The sequence below is a fragment of the Salvelinus alpinus genome, chromosome 15 (assembly GCF_045679555.1).
Source record: "Salvelinus alpinus chromosome 15, SLU_Salpinus.1, whole genome shotgun sequence".
Classification (NCBI taxonomy): domain Eukaryota; kingdom Metazoa; phylum Chordata; class Actinopteri; order Salmoniformes; family Salmonidae; genus Salvelinus; species Salvelinus alpinus.
Window position 1 is genome coordinate 25,277,494 of NC_092100.1, and position 17,543 is coordinate 25,295,036.

Consider the following 17,543-nt stretch of genomic DNA (forward strand, 5'->3'; position numbering starts at 1 on the left):
GCTGCAAGTTCCTTGGCGTACACATCACTGACAAACTGAAAAGGTCCACCCACACAGTGTGGTGAAGAAGGTGCAACAGAGCCTCTTCAACCTCAAGAGGCTGATGAAATTTGGCTTGTCCCCAAAAACCCCCACAAACATTTACAGATGCACAATTGCGAGCATCCTGTCGGGCTGTATCACCGCCTGGTACGGAAACTGCACTGCCCGCAACCGCAGGGCTCTCCAGAGGGTGGTGCGGTCTGCCCAACGCATCACCGGTGGCACACTGCCTGCCCTCCAGGACACCTACAGCACCCAATGTCACAGGAAGGCCAAAAATATCATCAAGGACATAAACCACCTGAGCTACGGCCTGTTCACCCCGCTATCCAGAAGGCGACGCTATCCAGAAGGCGACAGTACAGGTGGATCAAAGCTGGGACTGGGAGACTGAAAAATTGCTTTTATCTCAAGGCCATCAGACAGTTAAATAGCCATCACTTACTGGTTCCCACCCAGTTACTCAACCTTGCACCTTAGAGGCTGCTGCCCTGTATACATAGACATGGAATCACTGGCCACTTTAACAATGTTTACATACTGCTTTACTCATCTCATATGTATATACTGTATGTTATTCTACTGTATTGTAGTGAATGCCACTCCGGCATTGCTTGTTAGATACTAGTGCACTGTTGGAGCTAGTAACACAAGCATTTTTCTACACCCGCAATATCATCTGCTAAAAATGTGTATGTGACCAATACAATTTGATTTGAATAGCTCTTTGTATCACCATAATTCTGTTTTTACAGTGACTTCTGATAAAGAGGATGGGGGATGAACAAGATCAAGTATTATATTCAGTGCTTGTCTTGGACTGAAATAGGTGCTGGTACTTTTGAGCTAATATTCTAGAACAGGAGCAGGATCTCAAGCAGTAGAACATTTTGAGGTGCTGGTACTCATCTCTGCTGAGCTCCTGCCCAAGTCAAGCACTGATTATATTACCTCAGACTGTTCATATGTCTCTGTAATTGCCTGTAGTTCAGCTTTGTGTATGGTTCTCATAAATATTATACCTGGATTCCTGTATGTGTGCAAAAGTATTTCTGACTCTGTCCTCTCACTGATGGCATAAATTGGTTTCCCTCTGCAGGTTTTGGAATCAGCACCACATTGTGGGACTATCCGTTCAACACATTGATTCCTGAACAGACCTTTTAGAAGACCCAACTTACTCTACTCTCCACTGGGGGGCAACCTTCACCCATCCATCTTAGACCTGGCAATCAACCCCTTCAATGATGCCATACCCTTTGGCCCCAGCCTGTCCCTATAGTCTGTCTGTCTGTCTGTGTCTGTCTGTCTTTGTCTCTGTCTCTGGCTGCTTCGAACAAAACACAAAAACACTTCTCCAATATGTTCCACCTGCCAGTCAAAGAAGAAAGGTATCTTTTCAGAACTGGAGAGATGGAGGTTTGGGGTGATTCTGTATGTTTTGTTTATAATCGACAACCTTATCAAATGAAGATTGTATGACTAGAATGCAGTAAGGAGGATAATACATGCAGTCACAGGATATAACAGTCAACATCCCACCAGAGACCGTATAGCCATCAAACTCAACTCTGGACCTTGAAGTCAGTTCCACTGGGTTTTTTCATTGTTCCCCTCTAATAAGGGACTGATTTAGACCTGGGACACCAGGTGGGGTAAATTCATTATCAGGTAGAACAGAAAACCAGCAGCCTCCGGACCTCGTAGGGTACGAGTTTACTAACACTGCAGTAGAGAGAGACTAGAAAGTGAGAGAGGGAGTGTGAATGTGGAAGAGAGGATAAAGAGTGATGTTTAGGACGTTGAAAGTTAGAGATTATAGTTGTCCTTATATACAGTTGAAGTCGTAAGTTTACATACACTTAGGTTGGAGTCATTAAAACTTGTTTTTCAACCACTCCACAAATTTCTTGTTAACAAACTATAGTTTTGGCAAGTCGGTTAGGACTCTACTTTGTGCATGACACAAGTCATTTTTCCAACAATTGTTTATAGACAGATTATTTCACTTATAATTCACTGTATCACAATTCCAGTGGGTCAGAAGTTTACATACACTAAATTGACTGTGCCTTTAAACAGCTTGGAAAATTCTAGAAATTGATGTCATGGCTTTAGATGCTTCTGATAGGCTAATTGACATCATTTGAGTCAATTGGAGGTGTACCTGTGGATGTATTTCAAGGCCTACCTTCAAACTCAGTGCCTCTTTGCTTGGCATCATGGGAAAATCTAAAGAAATCAGCCAAGACCTCAGAAAAAAATTGTAGACCTCCACAAGTCTGGTTCATCCTTGGGAGCCTGAAGGTACCACGCTCATCTGTACAAACCATAGTACGCAAGTATAAACACCATGGGACCACGCAGCCGTCATACTGCTCAGGAAGGAGACGCGTTCTGTCTCCTAGAGATGAACGTACTTTGGTGCGAAAAGTTCAAATCAATCCACAGTAAAACAAGTCCTATATCAACATAACCTGAAAGGCCGCTCAGCAAGGAAGAAGCCACTGTTCCAAAACCGCCATAAAGAAAATCGAGACTATGGTTTGCAACTGCACATGGGGACAAAGATTGTACTTCTTGGAGAAATGTCCTCTGGTCTGATGAAACAAAATTAGAGCTGTTTGGCCATAATGACCATCGTTATGTTTGGAGGGATGCTTGCAAGCCGAAGAACACCATCCCAACCGTGAGGCATGGGGGTGGCAGCATCATGTTGTGGGGGTGCTTTGCTGCAGGAGGGACTGGTGCACTTCACAAAATAGATGACAATATGAGGAAGGAAAATTATGTGGATACATTGAAGCAACATCTCAAGACATCAGTCAGGAAGTTAAAGCTTGGTCGCAAATGGTTCTTCCAAATGGACAAGCATACTTCCAAAGTTGTGGCAAAATGGCTTAAGGACAACAAAGTCAAGTTATTGGAGTGGCCATCACAAAGCCCTGACCTCAATCCTATAGAAAATGTGTGGGCAGAACTGAAAAAGTGTGTGCGAGCAAGGAGGCCTACAAACCTGACTCCGTTACACCAGCTCTGTCAGGAGGAATGGGCCAAAATTCACCCAACATATTGTGGGAAACTTGTGGAAGGCTACCTGAAATGTTTGACCCAAGTTAAACTATTTAAAGACAATGCTACCAAATACTAATGTATGTAAACGTCTTACCCACTGGGAATGTGATGAAAGAAATAAAAGCTGAAATAAATAATTCTCTCTACTATTATTCTGACATTTTACATCCTTAAAATAAAGTGGTGATCCTGAATGACCTAAGACAGGGAATCTTTCCTAGGATAAAATGTCAGGAATTGTGAAAAACTGAGTTTTTAAATGTATTTGGCTAAGGTGTATGTAAACCTCCGACTTCAACTGTACATCTAAGCTGTCCAGGTTTATACCTTTTAAGAAAATTCAGGAAAGTACCTTCTCTATCCCTGGAGTGTTTATGCAGCTGGAGATCAAGCGGTAGTAATACTTTTAGTAACACTTAGTAACATTGTTATGGGGACTTAACCCCATTCTCAACATTATATCACAGCTATGCTGTTTTGACACAGAAAATTGCTGTTGACATTGTGTGCTCACCGAATTCTGTATTGTCTTTCTTAAACTGGGGCATTTCTTTTTCAAATCTGTGGGAAGGTATGGAGGGAGCTGATTTAGTCTTTCACTATGTTCAGACTAATTTATATTTCAACAATGTTTTTCTATTCGTAATGGTATGACTAAATGTATAGAAATATTCGTACAAACAAAGAGAGACTGCATCTTTCCCTTTCCATCTCTCTCCTATACACTCTGGTTTGTTGTTGACATGTCAAATGAAGCATCAGAATGAGTTGATGTTTTACTAGGTGGAGAGAGATGGAGTGAGAGGAAGATTGATGTAAGCATGGATCGATATGTGTTGTCATGTATACAGAGACAGAACACTGAGGGCATGAGGCCGGTCTACCATGTCTCCTGCTGTAGGGAGGAGCATATGGCTACAGAATGGAGCTGATAAGGACTTCACTATAGGTTCCCGTGCCCCTCTCTGCATGTAGGATGACGATCTTGCATCAGACTAAACTACAGGAGGCTTTCGGGTTCAGTTCCAGGCCGATCCTCGACTGTTCTGACTAGTTTTATATCCTAAAGTTTCTAGCCTTTTTACCATCTTCTGCATTCCATATGTTTTTGTTCATTCCCTTATTCCCCCTTTTAATTTGTCCTTTGGGTGAAGCCACTACAGATAAGCCCAAAAACTCCCACAGTTCCTCAGGGGACCATGGAGAGAGGAGACTGTGACAGGGGACTGGGGCCTCACAAAGTACATGCGTCTCAAACAGTGATTTGAACCGTTAGGTCTTAACGTAAGTGAGTGTGTGTGTATATATATGTGTGTGTGTGTATATATATATATATATCTCACTACAGCTAAGGACACGTCCTGGGCCCACAGTCTCCTATCACCTCCATTGGGGCTTGATGGGGGTGATTTATATGCCAAGAGAGTAATTCTTCATCACATAAATATGTGTAATCCAGCATTTGCTTTACTGTATAAAATCCTCTTCCTTGCAGTCATTTAACTGGGGGTGGGAGTGTTCTGTTTGGAACTCAGGTTGGGGTCAGGGCTCAGGGTTGGGTCGTGTTCACGTTGTGTTCGGACAGAGAACGGTCAGTGAAGGATCAGTAAGATACCCTGATTAGCATCAAGAACTCATATCACAGTAGAGAATATGCACGTTCAAGACAATATTTGTACCCATGCTTATGATGACTTTTGTATGATGAACTTTTCACGACTTGATGAAGAACCAAATATTGTTGTGATATGTTGATAATGATGATAATAAGGATGCTGATGGTGTTGATGAAAATGATGATAATGGCAGTTGAGTTTGGCATGCCCCCTCCCCCCTCTGTATCAACACCCACCCTAGTCTTTGACTGGACCAAGCGTCTTGCTGAGCAGAATGGTGCCACCTGTTGGGTTAAAGTAAAATAGGCCTGTAGATATTTTTCTATATTTATTAACAACTTGTAAGCTTTGATTCTGACAAATGAAATTCTCTGCTCAATTATGCAATACTATTGTAAAATCGGTTTAGCACATGTTTTGCTTTTGTTTTGGAATTTTAAATGTCTATGCAAATGGGGGAAGTATCAGTAAATAAATGCCTTTATATTTCTGATCACTTGTCATGTTTTGTTTTCAAATCAATTTTTATTGGTCACATACACATGGTTAGCAGATGTTATTGTGAGTGTAGCGAAATGCAGCTTTTTACTCTAAACCTTTTTAAGGGTCATGTTGATGTACTGAACTGTAGATCATTCTCTTATTCTTTGCCTTACTAATGGCTACTAATGAAGGTTTGATTTCCTACAGTGTACAGTGCCGTGAAAAATATTTGCCCCATTTCTGATTTTCTCTATTTTTTTGCATATTTTCGACACTGGTTTTTAGATCTTCAACCAAAACCTAATATTAGATAAAGGGACCTGAGTTAACAAATACAACTTTTTGATCATTTTCATTTATTTTATAAAGTTATGCAAAACCCAATAACTCAAAAGGTTATGCCACCTTCAGCTGCAATTACTGCAACCAAACGTCTCTCACATCACTGTGGAAGAATTGTGGCACACTCTTCCATGCAGAACTGCTTTAACTCAACGATATTTGTGGGTTTTCTAGCACAAATTATTTTCAGTCCTGCCACAACATCTCAATGGGGTTTAAGTCTGGACTTTGACTAGGCCATTCCAAAACATTACATTTGTTGATTTTCAGCCACTCTGATGTAAACTTGCTTGTGTGTTTTGGATAATTTTCTTGTTGCATGATCCAGCTGCGCTTCAGCTTCAGCTCATTGACGGATGGCCTGACATTTTCCTTCAGATTGATCTGATACAGAGCAGAATTCATGGTTCCTTCAATGATGGCAAGTCGTCCAGGTCCTGTGGCAGCAATGCATCACCTAAACCATCACACTACCACCACCTGTGACCACCATGCTTGACCGTTGGTATAAGATTCTTACTGTGAAATGCATTGTTTGGTTTTCACCAGACATAACGTGACCCATGTCATCCAAAAAGTTCCACTTTTGACTAATCTGTCCATAGAACATTTTTCCAGGAGTCTTGATGATCATCCAGGTGCTTCCAGGTGCTTTTTGGCAAACTTGAGTTGACTTTTTGGACAACACTGCTCACGTTATGTTTGGTGAAAACCAAACACTGCATACCACAGTAAGAACCTCATACCAACGGTCAAGCATGGTGGTGGTAGTGTGAGGGTTTGGGGATGCTTTGCTGCCTCAGGATCTGGGCGACTTGCCATCATTGAAGGAACCATGAATTCTGCTCTGTATCAGAGAAAAATGTATTACTTGCTAAACAAAATCTTTCTCTGAGCAATTGTATTAGTATAAAATAATAGAATTTCCCAATTTTGGAGGGCATACAAGTATTGTATTTGAATTATTTATTTTATACAGTTATTTTTGCTAATCTTTATCAAGTGTGTCAATAATTTCAGACCCCACTGCATATGCAGCCTGCTGTGTGTGAGTAGTTCAGTACTGTGGCGGCTATGGTCTGTGAGTCAGAGCTCTGTGGGACAGTAGGACCCAGGGCTGCAGACAGACAAAGGCAGGCAGAGATGGGAGGTGCCTGTCAGGGAGGAAAAATAAACGCAGTGAGCAGAGTTCCACACCCTGAAGGGAAGGAGAAGTTTCACTGCATTCCTGTCCTGCAACTCAACTCTGAATCAACCATCTGCAAGGACAGATCCGTAGTGTGTAAGTGTGTGTGTTTAGGTCTGTGTTCAGGACCCCTGACCAGGCCCCACCTTTATTTCAGGACAACTGTGTGTGTATGTTCGTGTGTGTGTTGTCTGTGCGATTGTGTGTTCAAACATCACACTGGAGGGGGTGTGGGCCAGCTATCCACATACGCCTATTGACCTATACCTCAGCGCCCTGTCAGGTACCGTACACTCCTTCATACACTCTCATTATTCTTTACCTCCCTCCTTCCTCCTCTATCTAGCTTTCACTTTCTTCCTCTCAGCCTTGATGTTACATAGGAAGTTGCTTATCTGCTCAGATGCTGCTACCACACTGCCGTTGCTCTCTGCGGTTCCTTCTTGACGCACAACATAATTAAAGAGACAGTGAGGTGAAGCACTTAGAGCCAAGCACAAAGAAGACTATATACTGCAGCCGGCTTGGCCCCTTGTTTCTGGCTACTGCTGCCCTCCTATGTTGACTCAGTGTTCACAACTTCAGATCTCTGCCATCTGGTCATTCCTCTCTGTCCTCTCTATGTTTTACTGCTACCCTGTCCTCTCAGCATCACATGCAAATTGGCCTGCTCTCTAACCTACAGCCACAACCTTCTATGGCCATTTGAACTCTCCATGTAAATGTGTGGATTACAGGGTGTATAAATATATCACAGATGATGAACCAGGAAACACACACTGCCTCTCTACAGGGAGACGATGACATCACTAGGTGATAAAGGTGAAGGCCACAGGGAGACAACGGCATTGCTGGGTAATGAAGATGAAGGCTCCGTCCAAACCCAGACGAAGGTCCTGAACCAGGGCTCCTGGACGCAGGTCAGCTGTCCCTGCTGTGTGTCTGAGCAGGTGGAGCCCCTGGTCCTCATCCAGCTGTCAGACAACATCCAGCCCGTCACCAAGAGGTGGCTCATCTCCCTGATCGAGGTGTCCGAGAGAGACGGAGGTGAGAGGTCAGGTCAGATAGGCTCAGCAGCAGATCAGACATCTTCAATCTTTGTTGTGTTTTGTTCCAGCTCAGTACTATTGAGTATTAACCCAATCGGATTCAGCTGATTCACCTGGGCTTCATGATTAGTTTATTAGTTGAGTCTCTTGTTACAAAGTAGTGTATGTACATCCAGTGACTGCTTTATTAACGTGGGTTAAGCCTGATGAAGACCTTTGAGTCGAAACGTTGCACAATACAACTGCGGGAGCATTCATCAGTGTGCAGGTATCTAAGTTTATTAGCTGAATCAGGTGTCAGTCATTACCGGGCTGAAACTGAAGATTGTAGGACTACATCCTCAAAGAACACTGCAGTAGAGGCAAAGATAATATGGTTGAACCTCTCTCTTCCTCCCTGGACTAGGCGCAGCGTTGCTGGCCCACCCTGGAGAGGATGAGTGTGGGGATGTGATCGTGGTGTCTGCTCCTCGCTGCACCCTCCTCAGAGCCACAGAGGACCTGGGTCTGTGTAAGAAATACCACAATGGAGACATGGTTGCTTTCTCCTACAATGACCGAGACAACTTCAGCAATGTTGGTAAGAATGTTGGTAATCAGCAGGGAAAGAGTAGAGGGATAGTTACGGTAATAACAGTTACTAACACGACTAGGCAAGTTGAAATCGAACTTCTTGTGTAGAACTTCAGCACCCAATACATCTTCTGTAGGAACACAATCAACACATTCACTGTGGTAATAAACTGTAGTAATAAAGATCAAATAAAATATGAAATGTAATATATATGACAGTCTTGATTGATGCCTGTCCTCTGTGTTACCAGATGACATGCAGGAGTTCCTGACGCTAGCGGAGCGTCAGTACATAGTCAAGTATGAGCTGGACTTTCTAAGGGCCCAGAAGGGGCAGAAAATCCCTGGAGTCCCTGAGTCTCAGGGGGTCCTGAAGGCCAGGGAGAACATATGTGAGTCTCTACTCTGTGTGTGTGTGTGTGTGTGTGTGTGTGTGTGTGTGTGTGTGTGTGTGTGTGTGTGTGTGTGTGTGTGTGTGTGTGTGCGTGCGTGCGTGCGTGCGTGCGTGCGTGCGTGCGTGCGTGCGTGCGCGCGCGTGCGTGCATGATTGTGATTGTGTATTAGATATTCTGTTTACCTCAGCATTTTCTGTTCTCTTTGTCATTATTTTGCTTAGCTAAGCTGCTCTGCAGCAGAGCAGAGCACCACCTCTGGTTGATCATTTCTGTGCTCTCTCCTGTCCTCTCTTACTGCTCTGAGATCTGTCTCTGAGAACTACAACACACTGTCCCTTACATATGCTGGATAGCGTTAACAGTGTAATGCATTACTGCTGAGCTTCTGCCTATGTTACCTCCTCTTCCCTGTTGTATTGTACAGCTCTCTCTCCTGTCCTAGCCTATCCCTCTTGTCTCTATATTGTAGGTCAGAAGCTAGAGAAGGCGGGAGTGATAAAGGACATCTTCCCTCTGCATGACAAGCAGAGACTGACAGACCTGTGCAGAAACTGGTACTCTGGGAAGCAGATATGGGGACAGCCTCTTGGTAAACAACAACAACACAAATATAAACATAGACACACGTACACAAACTTGTATTCCTTTATCCTACTAATGGTCTCTCTGTCCTTTATGCAGACTCTATCCAAGCCTACTTCGGAGGCACCGTGGGGTTTTACTTCAGCTTCCTGGACTTCTACACCTGGGCCCTGGTGCCCCCTGCTATCCTAGGCCTGGTGCTGACCTTTCTGCTGCCTAGAGGTGGATCAGGAGCTGGGGTTGCTAAGGAGCAGGCTGGGGAGGGGGTGATGGAGGGGGTGGTAGAGGTGGACGACAGCCCCTCGGTCAGCGGTCACATGGTACAGGCCGTGTTCAGCATGTTGTGGTCCACGCTGGTCATGGAGTTCTGGAAGCGACGCAGCTCCTCCCTCTCCCACCGCTGGGGCTTGCTGCACCTGGCCGAGCGCTTCGCTGAGCCCCGCCCTGGTTTCCACGGCACCCTGGGGATCAACCCTGTGACCGGGCGGCTGGAGCCCCTGTTCCCGGAGTGGCAGAGGCAGCTGCGTGTAGGCCTGGTGTCTGTGCCCCTGGTGGGGTTCTTCCTGGGGATGGTGGTGCTGGGTATGACAGGGTTCTACCACGGAGAGGCACTGGCACAGGGCTTCCATCAGGACAGCGGCTCCCTGTTCTCTGGAGCTCTGCTCTACCTGCCCTCTGTGGCTCACATTGTCTACACCAACATGCTGGGGAATGTGTACCGCACTGTGGCCATGCAACTCACCGAGTGGGGTGAGAAAGGGCACTGGGCGATGGAGAGGGAGATGGGTTAGATAGGGAGGAGGTGAAAAAGAAGCAGATTGAGAAGAGGGAGAGAGACAATAAGTTTGATGTTGATGAATAATTGTGGTAGGGGGTAAAATGTTTGGAAAACAGAGCTAAGTTCACCGAAGGGCATAGGCTAATAGAATCATACAGTATGCAATTGGATACAAGGTGTCACAGATTGTTTGTCTGTAACACCTGAAAATGTTTATTTTCTTCTTGTAGAAAACCACAGAGAGGAGTCCTCCTTCCAGAACCATCATACCACCAAAGTCCTCCTGGTCAGTCTCACTCGTCCTTCCCCATCTGTCAGTTTATTCCTCTCCTCCTCCCCCTCTTCCTCCTTCTTCCTCCTCCTTCTCCTCCTCCTCCTCTTCCTTCTTCTTCCTCCTCCTCCTTCTCCTCCTCCACCTATCCCTCTGGTCCTCCCTCTCTCTCTGTTCCTACTGAATATCTAAATCTGTTGCAATAGTCCCTGGTGCAAAGCTAAATGTATTCGGATACAGGTAGGTGTAGTGTGCAGATAGTATCATCTGTGTATGTATAAGCAGATGTGGGAGCCGTTCCTCAGTGAGAGGCAAATCAGATACAGTAAAACAGGATATGTATTCAGTGTTTCCCATATATACATTTAGCAGCGGCGGTGTGCTATTTTACCATCCCAAATAATTTTCAGTAAAATGTTTTCGGTGTGAACTTAAATGACTAGAACTAGATATAAAGTCTGTAGAAAATATAATGGAGCAATATATTTAAAAATTAGATCACCTCTGGGAACTAACAATCGCCAAAATAAAAACGTTGTCATGGTATGAGGCCCCCAGTGATTTTGTTATAATGTTTGAGTCACCCAGATAGCATAAGAACATGGCATAAGCCATGGCAAAAATGTGTACAATTGCAGAAAACTAGCTTTAAAACTGTCAAATTTCCTCTCAGCCCCATGTCAAAATGTGTAGAATTGTAGAAAACTAGCTTTAAACTGTCAAATTTTCTTTCCGCCCCATGTCAAAATGTGTAGAATTGCAGGAAATTAGCTTTGAAACTGCCATTTTTCACTCAACCACATGACAAATGTATAGAATTGCAGGAAACTAGCTTTAAAACTGTAAAATGTTCTCAGACCCATGGCAAAATGTGTAGCATTGCTGGAAATTAGCTTTGAAACTGCAAATGTCTTTTTTTCAGTTCACTTTCTTCAACTACTTTGCTGTGCTATTTCACATTGCCTTCTACAAACAAGACCTTCCACTTCTAAGGAAGGTAAGAGATTTCAGCTGGGCAGCACTGTTTGTTTATGACTGGCCAGAGGAAATTATATACAATGTCACAGTAAAAATCGCAAATGTAAATAAATGTTTTCTTGAGCTGTGCAACAGAACACATCATGTTCTCTCTGTGTGCAGTATGTACTGCACCTAAAGTAATTGATTACAGCGTGTGTGTGCGGGTGTGGGTGCGTGCATGAGTGCGTTTGTATACAGCAGGTAACTAACTATATGTGTGTGTTTACCATCTGTCTGTGTACACAGAGGCTTGCGTCTCTGCTAATCGTGACCCAACTGGTGAACCAGTGTACAGAGGTTGTGGTGCCGTTCATAGTGGACCGCTTCTTCAGTGCTCCTCAGAAGAAGCAGCAGGAGGATGACCCAGATGTGGACAAACTCAGAGCCCAGAGAAGCCTGCCTCCTTTTCCAGTAAGTCCATGTAAAATGTGTTGGTGTTTGAACGTTTTCCTCTGTTTCTCTTCATTGTGCTCTTGTTTGACTTTCTTTGTATCTGTGCCGTAGGGGGTTGAATTAAGGTTGGGTGTATTGCATTTGTACTGTATGTTACTGAATGTTATGTTTTGGTGTGTAACTTATTGCATCTGTCGCTATGTTTCAGGGCCTATTTGCTGAGTACATTGAGTTGCTGGTGCAGTTTGGGTATTTGAGTCTGTTCTCCTGTGTATACCCGCTCACCGCCGTCCTCCTGCTCCTCAACAACGTCACAGAGATCAGAGCAGATGCATACAAGATCTGTAAACTGTTCCGTAAACCCTTCTCAGCCCCTGTGTCCAACATAGGAGTGTGGCAGGTCAGGTGGTTTTTAAGAGAGGGAATGTGAAAATGTGAACAAACAGAGAGCGCATTTTACTGCAGATGGAAATTAGCTATGTAGCTAAATCTGGTGAATAAATAGATGTGGTTAATGTAATTTTCAAATCGGTGCCAATCCATGTCGCTGAACACATGTGTCTGTCTTTGCTCCTGTCCTTGTATGTGCCTGTAACTATATTTATGTATGCCTTTGTATATTTCAGACAGCGTTTGAGGTTCTGGGGTTTGTTTCAGTCATGTCTAACTGCTGGCTGTTGCTACTGTCTCCTCGGGTCCGGGAGTTCTGTCTGGAGGGAGGGATTAGCGGCAGAAACATCATACTCTTCGCCATCCTGATCGAGGTACAGTATGATTATACTACAGTTCAGTATCTTGCTCATAACAGTTGTCTTATTCATAGCATATTACTATGTCATTATCTGCCCAACTGACATATGTTGTATGTACACTGAGTATACCAAACATTAGGAACACCTTCCTAACAATGAGTTGCTCTCAAGAATAGCCTCAATTCATCTGGGCATGGACTCCACAACGTGCTGAAAGTGTTCCACAGGGATGCTGGCCCATGTTGACTCCAATGTTTCCCACAGTTGTGTCAAGTTGGCTGGATGTCCTTTGGGTGGTGGACCATTCTTGATACAGACGGGAAAATGTTGAGTGTGAAAAACCCAGCAGTGTTGTAGTTTTTGACACAAACCGATGCGCCTGCCACCTACTATAATACCCTGTTCAAAGGTACTTAAATTTTTTGTCTTTCCCATTCACCCTCTGAATGGCACACATACACAATCAATGTCTCAATTGTCTGAAGGCTTAAAAATCTTTTTTTATTCGGTCTCCTCCCCTTCATCTACATCTAAGTGGCTTTATCAAGTGACGTCAATTAGGGACCATAGCATTCACCTCGATTCACCTGGTCAAATCAAATTAAATGTTATTTGTTACATGCGCCAAATACCTTACAGTGAAATGCTTACTTACGAGTCCTTAACCAACAATGCAGTTTTAAGAAAAAAAAAAAAAAAAAGAGATAAGAATAACAAATTATTTAAAGAGCAGCAGTAAATAACAATAGCGGGGCTGTATACAGGGAGTTCCTGTACAGAGTCAATGTGCGGGGGCACCGGTGTCAAGGTAATTGAGGTAATATGTACATGTAGGTAGAGTTATTAAAGTGACTATGCAAAGATAATAACAGGGGGGGGGGGGGGGGGGGTCAATGCAAATAGTCTGGGTAGCCATTTGATTAGCTGTTCAGTAGTCTCATGCCTTGTGGGTAGAAGCAATTTAGGAGCCTCTTGGACCTAAACTTGGCACCAAGGCACCGCTTTCCGTGCAGTAGCAGAGAGAACAGTCTGTGACTAGGGTTGTCAGTCATGGAAAGAGCAGGTGTTCTTCATGTATTGTATATTAATACTTAGTGTATATGTGTGTGTTTGTTTGTCAGCATGTCCTGATCCTGGTCAAGATGATTCTTGCTTTTATGATCCCAGACGAACCAGACTGGGTCAGAATCAAGAGGGAACAGATTGAGTTTCACTCCATGCAAGCTCTTGGGCAGCAGGTGAGAGAATAATCATTATAGAAAAGCCCTGACCTTACTGTAACAATCAAGTGTCTGACAATCAAACATCTCCCTTTGACTTTACAGAAGCTATAGAGGTTGTGGAACCCCCAGTGGTGGAAAAGTACTCAATTGTCATACTTGAGTAAAAGTAAAGATACCTTAACAGAAAATGGCTCAAGTAAAAGTGAAAGTTACCCAGTAAAATACTACTTGAGTAAAAGTATAAAAGTATCTGGTTTTAAATGTGCTTAAGTACAGTGGTAGAAAAAGTACTACATTGTCATACTTGAGTAAAAGTACAAAGTAAAAGTAAATGCTGTACATCAAATTCCTTATATTAAGCAAACTAGTCGGCCTTATTTTCGTATTATTTTTAATTACGGACAGAAAGGGGCACACTCCAACACTCAGACATAATTTACAAACACAGTAGTTGTGTTTTGTGAGTCCGCCAGATCATAGGCAGTCGGGATGACAAAGTGTACCATAATTCTGCTTGAGCATTCTAATTGTAACGAGTACTTTTTTGTGTCAGGGAAAAGGTGAGGAGTAAAAAGTACATTCTTTTCTTTAGGAATGTAGTGGAGTAAAAGTAGTCAAAAATATAAATTGTGAAGTACAGATACCCCCAAAAACTACTTAAGTAGTACTTAAAAGTATGTTTACTTAAGTACTTTACACCACTGGGAACCCCTGAGGGGAAGTCCATAATCTGTCTCCTGTTGCCCTTCAAATGTTGGTCTGGACCTGGGGGCTCATTAGAATCAGCTGCCATGGCGATGAGGGAGAGGAGGATCCAAAGAGATGTCTGTCTGATCTCTAAACCTAAATCCTGGAGCCAGCCAGAGTCTGCCCTGAGAAGCTCTGTCAGTCTCAGTATCTCCCCCTGGAGGACTGCTGTAGTCATAACTAGAGAAGTCTCTCATGTCATGGGAGATAGCAGGGGTGTCAAACTAATTTTGCCCCGGTGGCCATTCGGTCTTCAACGAGGTCCGGAGAGCTGCACTGAAAATGTGCTATATTTCCTCCCTGTCAAAAAGTGCAAAAAATACTTCTCTATTGTTTTTGAAAATGTTGATACTCCTTGTCTGTCTAGCTTTCATTTCGGTGATTTTTAGGAAGCTGGACACACTCAAGAAACTGTAAGAATGTAGGCCCATTAGAATTTCTACACAGTTTCAATGTTGTTTTAGTCATTTTAAAGTATAATGAGTTTGATTCCCCCTTAAAAATGTATAATAATAATTTAAAAAATAATATATATACAGTACCAGTCAAAAGTTTGGACACACCTACTCATTCAAGGGTTTTGAATTTTCTACATTGTAGAATAATAGTGAAGACATCAAAATTATGAAATAACACATATGGAATTGTGTAGTAACCATATACGTGTTAAACAAATCAAAACATATTTTATATTTGAGATTCTTCAAAGTGGCCACCATTTGCCTTGATGACAGCTTTGCACACTCTTATATATTTTGATTTGTTTAACACTTTTTGGTTACTACATGATTCCATATGTGTTATTTCATAGTTTTGATGTCTTCACTATTATTCTACAATGTAGAAAATTCAAAACCCTTGAATGAGTAGGTGTGTCCAAACTTTTGACCGGTACTGTATATATATATATATATATATATATAGTATAAAGTTTTTGCTAGGGTCATTATGGGGTATTGTCTGTAGATTGATGAGGAAAACATGTAATTTCATCAATTTTAGAATAAGGCTGTAACATAACAAAATGTGGAAAAAGTCAAGGCGTCTGAATACTTTCCGAAAGCACTGTACATGTCAAATCCCCCCCCCCCAAAAGTGTCACATGCGCCGAATATCTATCTATCTATCTATCTATCTATCTATCTATCTATCTATCTATCTATCTATCTATCTATCTATCTATCTATCTATCTATCTATCTATCTATCTATCTATCTATCTATCTATCTATCTATTTTACTTAAACCACCCACGGGCCGGATAGGAACCTTCCGCAGGCCGGATCCAGCCCGTGGGCCATATATTTGACACCCCTGTACTAGAGTGAGAGACGAGGCACTGATGATGAAGGAAAACCAAAGCGCAAGAGCTAAGAGCTTTTGTACATTGTGTTAATGCAGCTTCAGCATAAGTGTGTTTGAGACTTCTTGAAATATTGGGTAGCTTTGGACTTTATTGTGTGTGTGGAACATACTATGCAAGTATTTCATTTGCTGTATAATCACACAAGTGCAAATATGCATATAATTTTGTACATTTTTCCCGACAGTGTGTTCCACGTACACTTTTAGGAAGAAAGGTGCTATCTAGCCTAAAAGGGATCTTCGGCTGCCCCCATAGGAGAACCCTTTGAATAACTATTTTTGGTACCAGGTAGAAGCCTTTTGGGTTCTACCTGGAACCAAAAAGGGTTCTCCTATGGGGACTTCCCGAAGAACCCTTTTTGAACTCTTTTTTCTAAGCGTGTACTTTCACATTATGAGTGTTATGTTATACGCTTCAGGCACATTGCAACACCACTGAAAGCACTTGATATCACATATCTGTGTACTTTTATTTGAAGATGACTATATTTAAACATATGTATTGATGATGAGCTTGATGTTGGACTATTATGTATTACATGTGCATTATCTGTATCTTTTAAAAAGGAAGATTTCAGAACAGATGCAGTGTTGGATGAATGTAAACAGCTGGATTGATGGTTGTGTTTGACTAAATAAACTAAACATACCTAATCATCCAAAAAGGTACAGAAATTCCTTTTGATGTATTTTTATCATTTAACTGGCTAAAAAATAAAACCATGACCGCTTCAGAGGAATAATTATTGGTTGATAATCTCTACAGCACATACAGTTGAAGTCGGAAGTTTACATACACCTTAGCCAAATACATTTAAACTCGGTTTTTCACAATTCCTGACATTTAAAAATTGTAAAAATTCCTTGTCTTAGGTCAGTTAAGATCACTACTTTATTTTAAGAATGTGAAATGACAGAATAATAGTAGAATGATTTCTTTCAGCTTTTATTTCTTTCATCACATTCCCAGTGGGTCAGAAGTTTACATACACTCAATTAGTATTTGGTAGCATTGTCTAAATAGTTTAACTTGGGTCAAACGTTTTGGGTAGCCTTCTACAAGCTTCCCACAATATGTTGGGTGAATTTTGGCCCATTCCTCCTGACAGAGCTGGTGCCATCTATTTTGTGAAGTGCACCAGTCCCTCCTGCAGCAAAGCACCCCCACAACATGATGCTGCCACCCCCGTGCTTCACGGTTGGGATGGTGTTCTTCGGCTTGCAAGCCTCCCCCTTTCTCCTCCAAACATAACGATGGTCATTATGGCCAAACAGCTCTATTTTTGTTTCATCAGACCAGAGGACATTTCTCCAAAAAGTACAATCTTTATCCCCTTGTGCAGTTGCAAACCGTAGTGTTTGTTTTTAATGGCGGTTTTGGAACAGTGGCTTCTTCCTTGCTGAGCGACCTTTCAGGTTATGTCGATATAGGACTCATTTTTACTGTGGATATACAGTGGGGCAAAAAAGTATTTAGTCAGCCACCAATTGTGCAAGTTCTCCCACTTAAAAAGATGAGAGAGACGCCTGTAATTTTCATCATAGGTACACTTCAACTATGACAGACAAAATGAGAAAAAAAAATCCAGAAAATCACATTGTAGGATTTTTAATGAATTTATTTGCAAATTATGGTGGAAAATAAGTATTTG

General features: G+C 42.4%; 2 protein-coding genes across 4 annotated transcripts in view; both read left to right on the top strand.

Annotated features, from left to right (window-relative positions):
* The window catches only part of LOC139539780 (fatty acid 2-hydroxylase-like), a 37,667-nt gene extending 32,441 nt beyond the window's left edge, over positions 1–5,226 (top strand). Inside the window, exon 7 of the mRNA XM_071343063.1 lies at positions 1,142–5,226. Within this exon, the coding sequence (XP_071199164.1) occupies positions 1,142–1,209 (68 nt within the window). The 3' untranslated portion in view covers positions 1,210–5,226. The remainder of the gene's footprint in view (positions 1–1,141) is intronic.
* Positions 5,227–6,700: 1,474 nt separating this feature from the next.
* Positions 6,701–16,556, top strand: LOC139539781 (anoctamin-10-like). Of its 3 annotated transcripts, none has more exons than XR_011668015.1 (13): positions 6,701–7,027; positions 7,538–7,791; positions 8,200–8,373; positions 8,618–8,758; positions 9,231–9,350; positions 9,443–10,093; positions 10,352–10,407; positions 11,315–11,389; positions 11,659–11,823; positions 12,014–12,205; positions 12,432–12,569; positions 12,822–12,966; positions 13,679–13,795. XR_011668015.1 is itself a non-coding variant. In XM_071343064.1 (13 exons), the coding sequence occupies exons 2-13, from the start codon at positions 7,545–7,547 to the stop codon at positions 13,889–13,891; spliced, it is 2,085 nt and encodes a 694-aa protein (XP_071199165.1). In that variant the 5' UTR covers positions 6,701–7,027; positions 7,538–7,544; the 3' UTR covers positions 13,892–16,556. The 3 variants fall into 3 exon arrangements, 2 of the variants coding, with proteins under 2 accessions (XP_071199165.1, XP_071199166.1); XM_071343064.1 differs by lacking the exon at positions 12,822–12,966 and adding an exon at positions 13,883–16,556; XM_071343065.1 differs by lacking the exon at positions 12,822–12,966 and adding an exon at positions 13,883–16,556 and having other exon boundaries at positions 6,701–6,840.
* Positions 16,557–17,543: the final 987 nt, after the last annotated feature.

What these genes read in the sequence shown, in the direction of transcription:
- LOC139539781 (XM_071343064.1), top strand. Translation starts at nt 7,545, where the DNA reads ATGACATCACTAGGTGATAAAGGTGAAGGCCACAGGGAGACAACGGCA. An exon ending in GAAGGCCAGGGAGAACATAT is followed by an intron (nt 8,759 to 9,230) that starts GTGAGTCTCTAC and finishes TCTATATTGTAG; the next exon opens with GTCAGAAGCTAGAGAAGGCG. An exon ending in GATATGGGGACAGCCTCTTG is followed by an intron (nt 9,351 to 9,442) that starts GTAAACAACAAC and finishes TCCTTTATGCAG; the next exon opens with ACTCTATCCAAGCCTACTTC.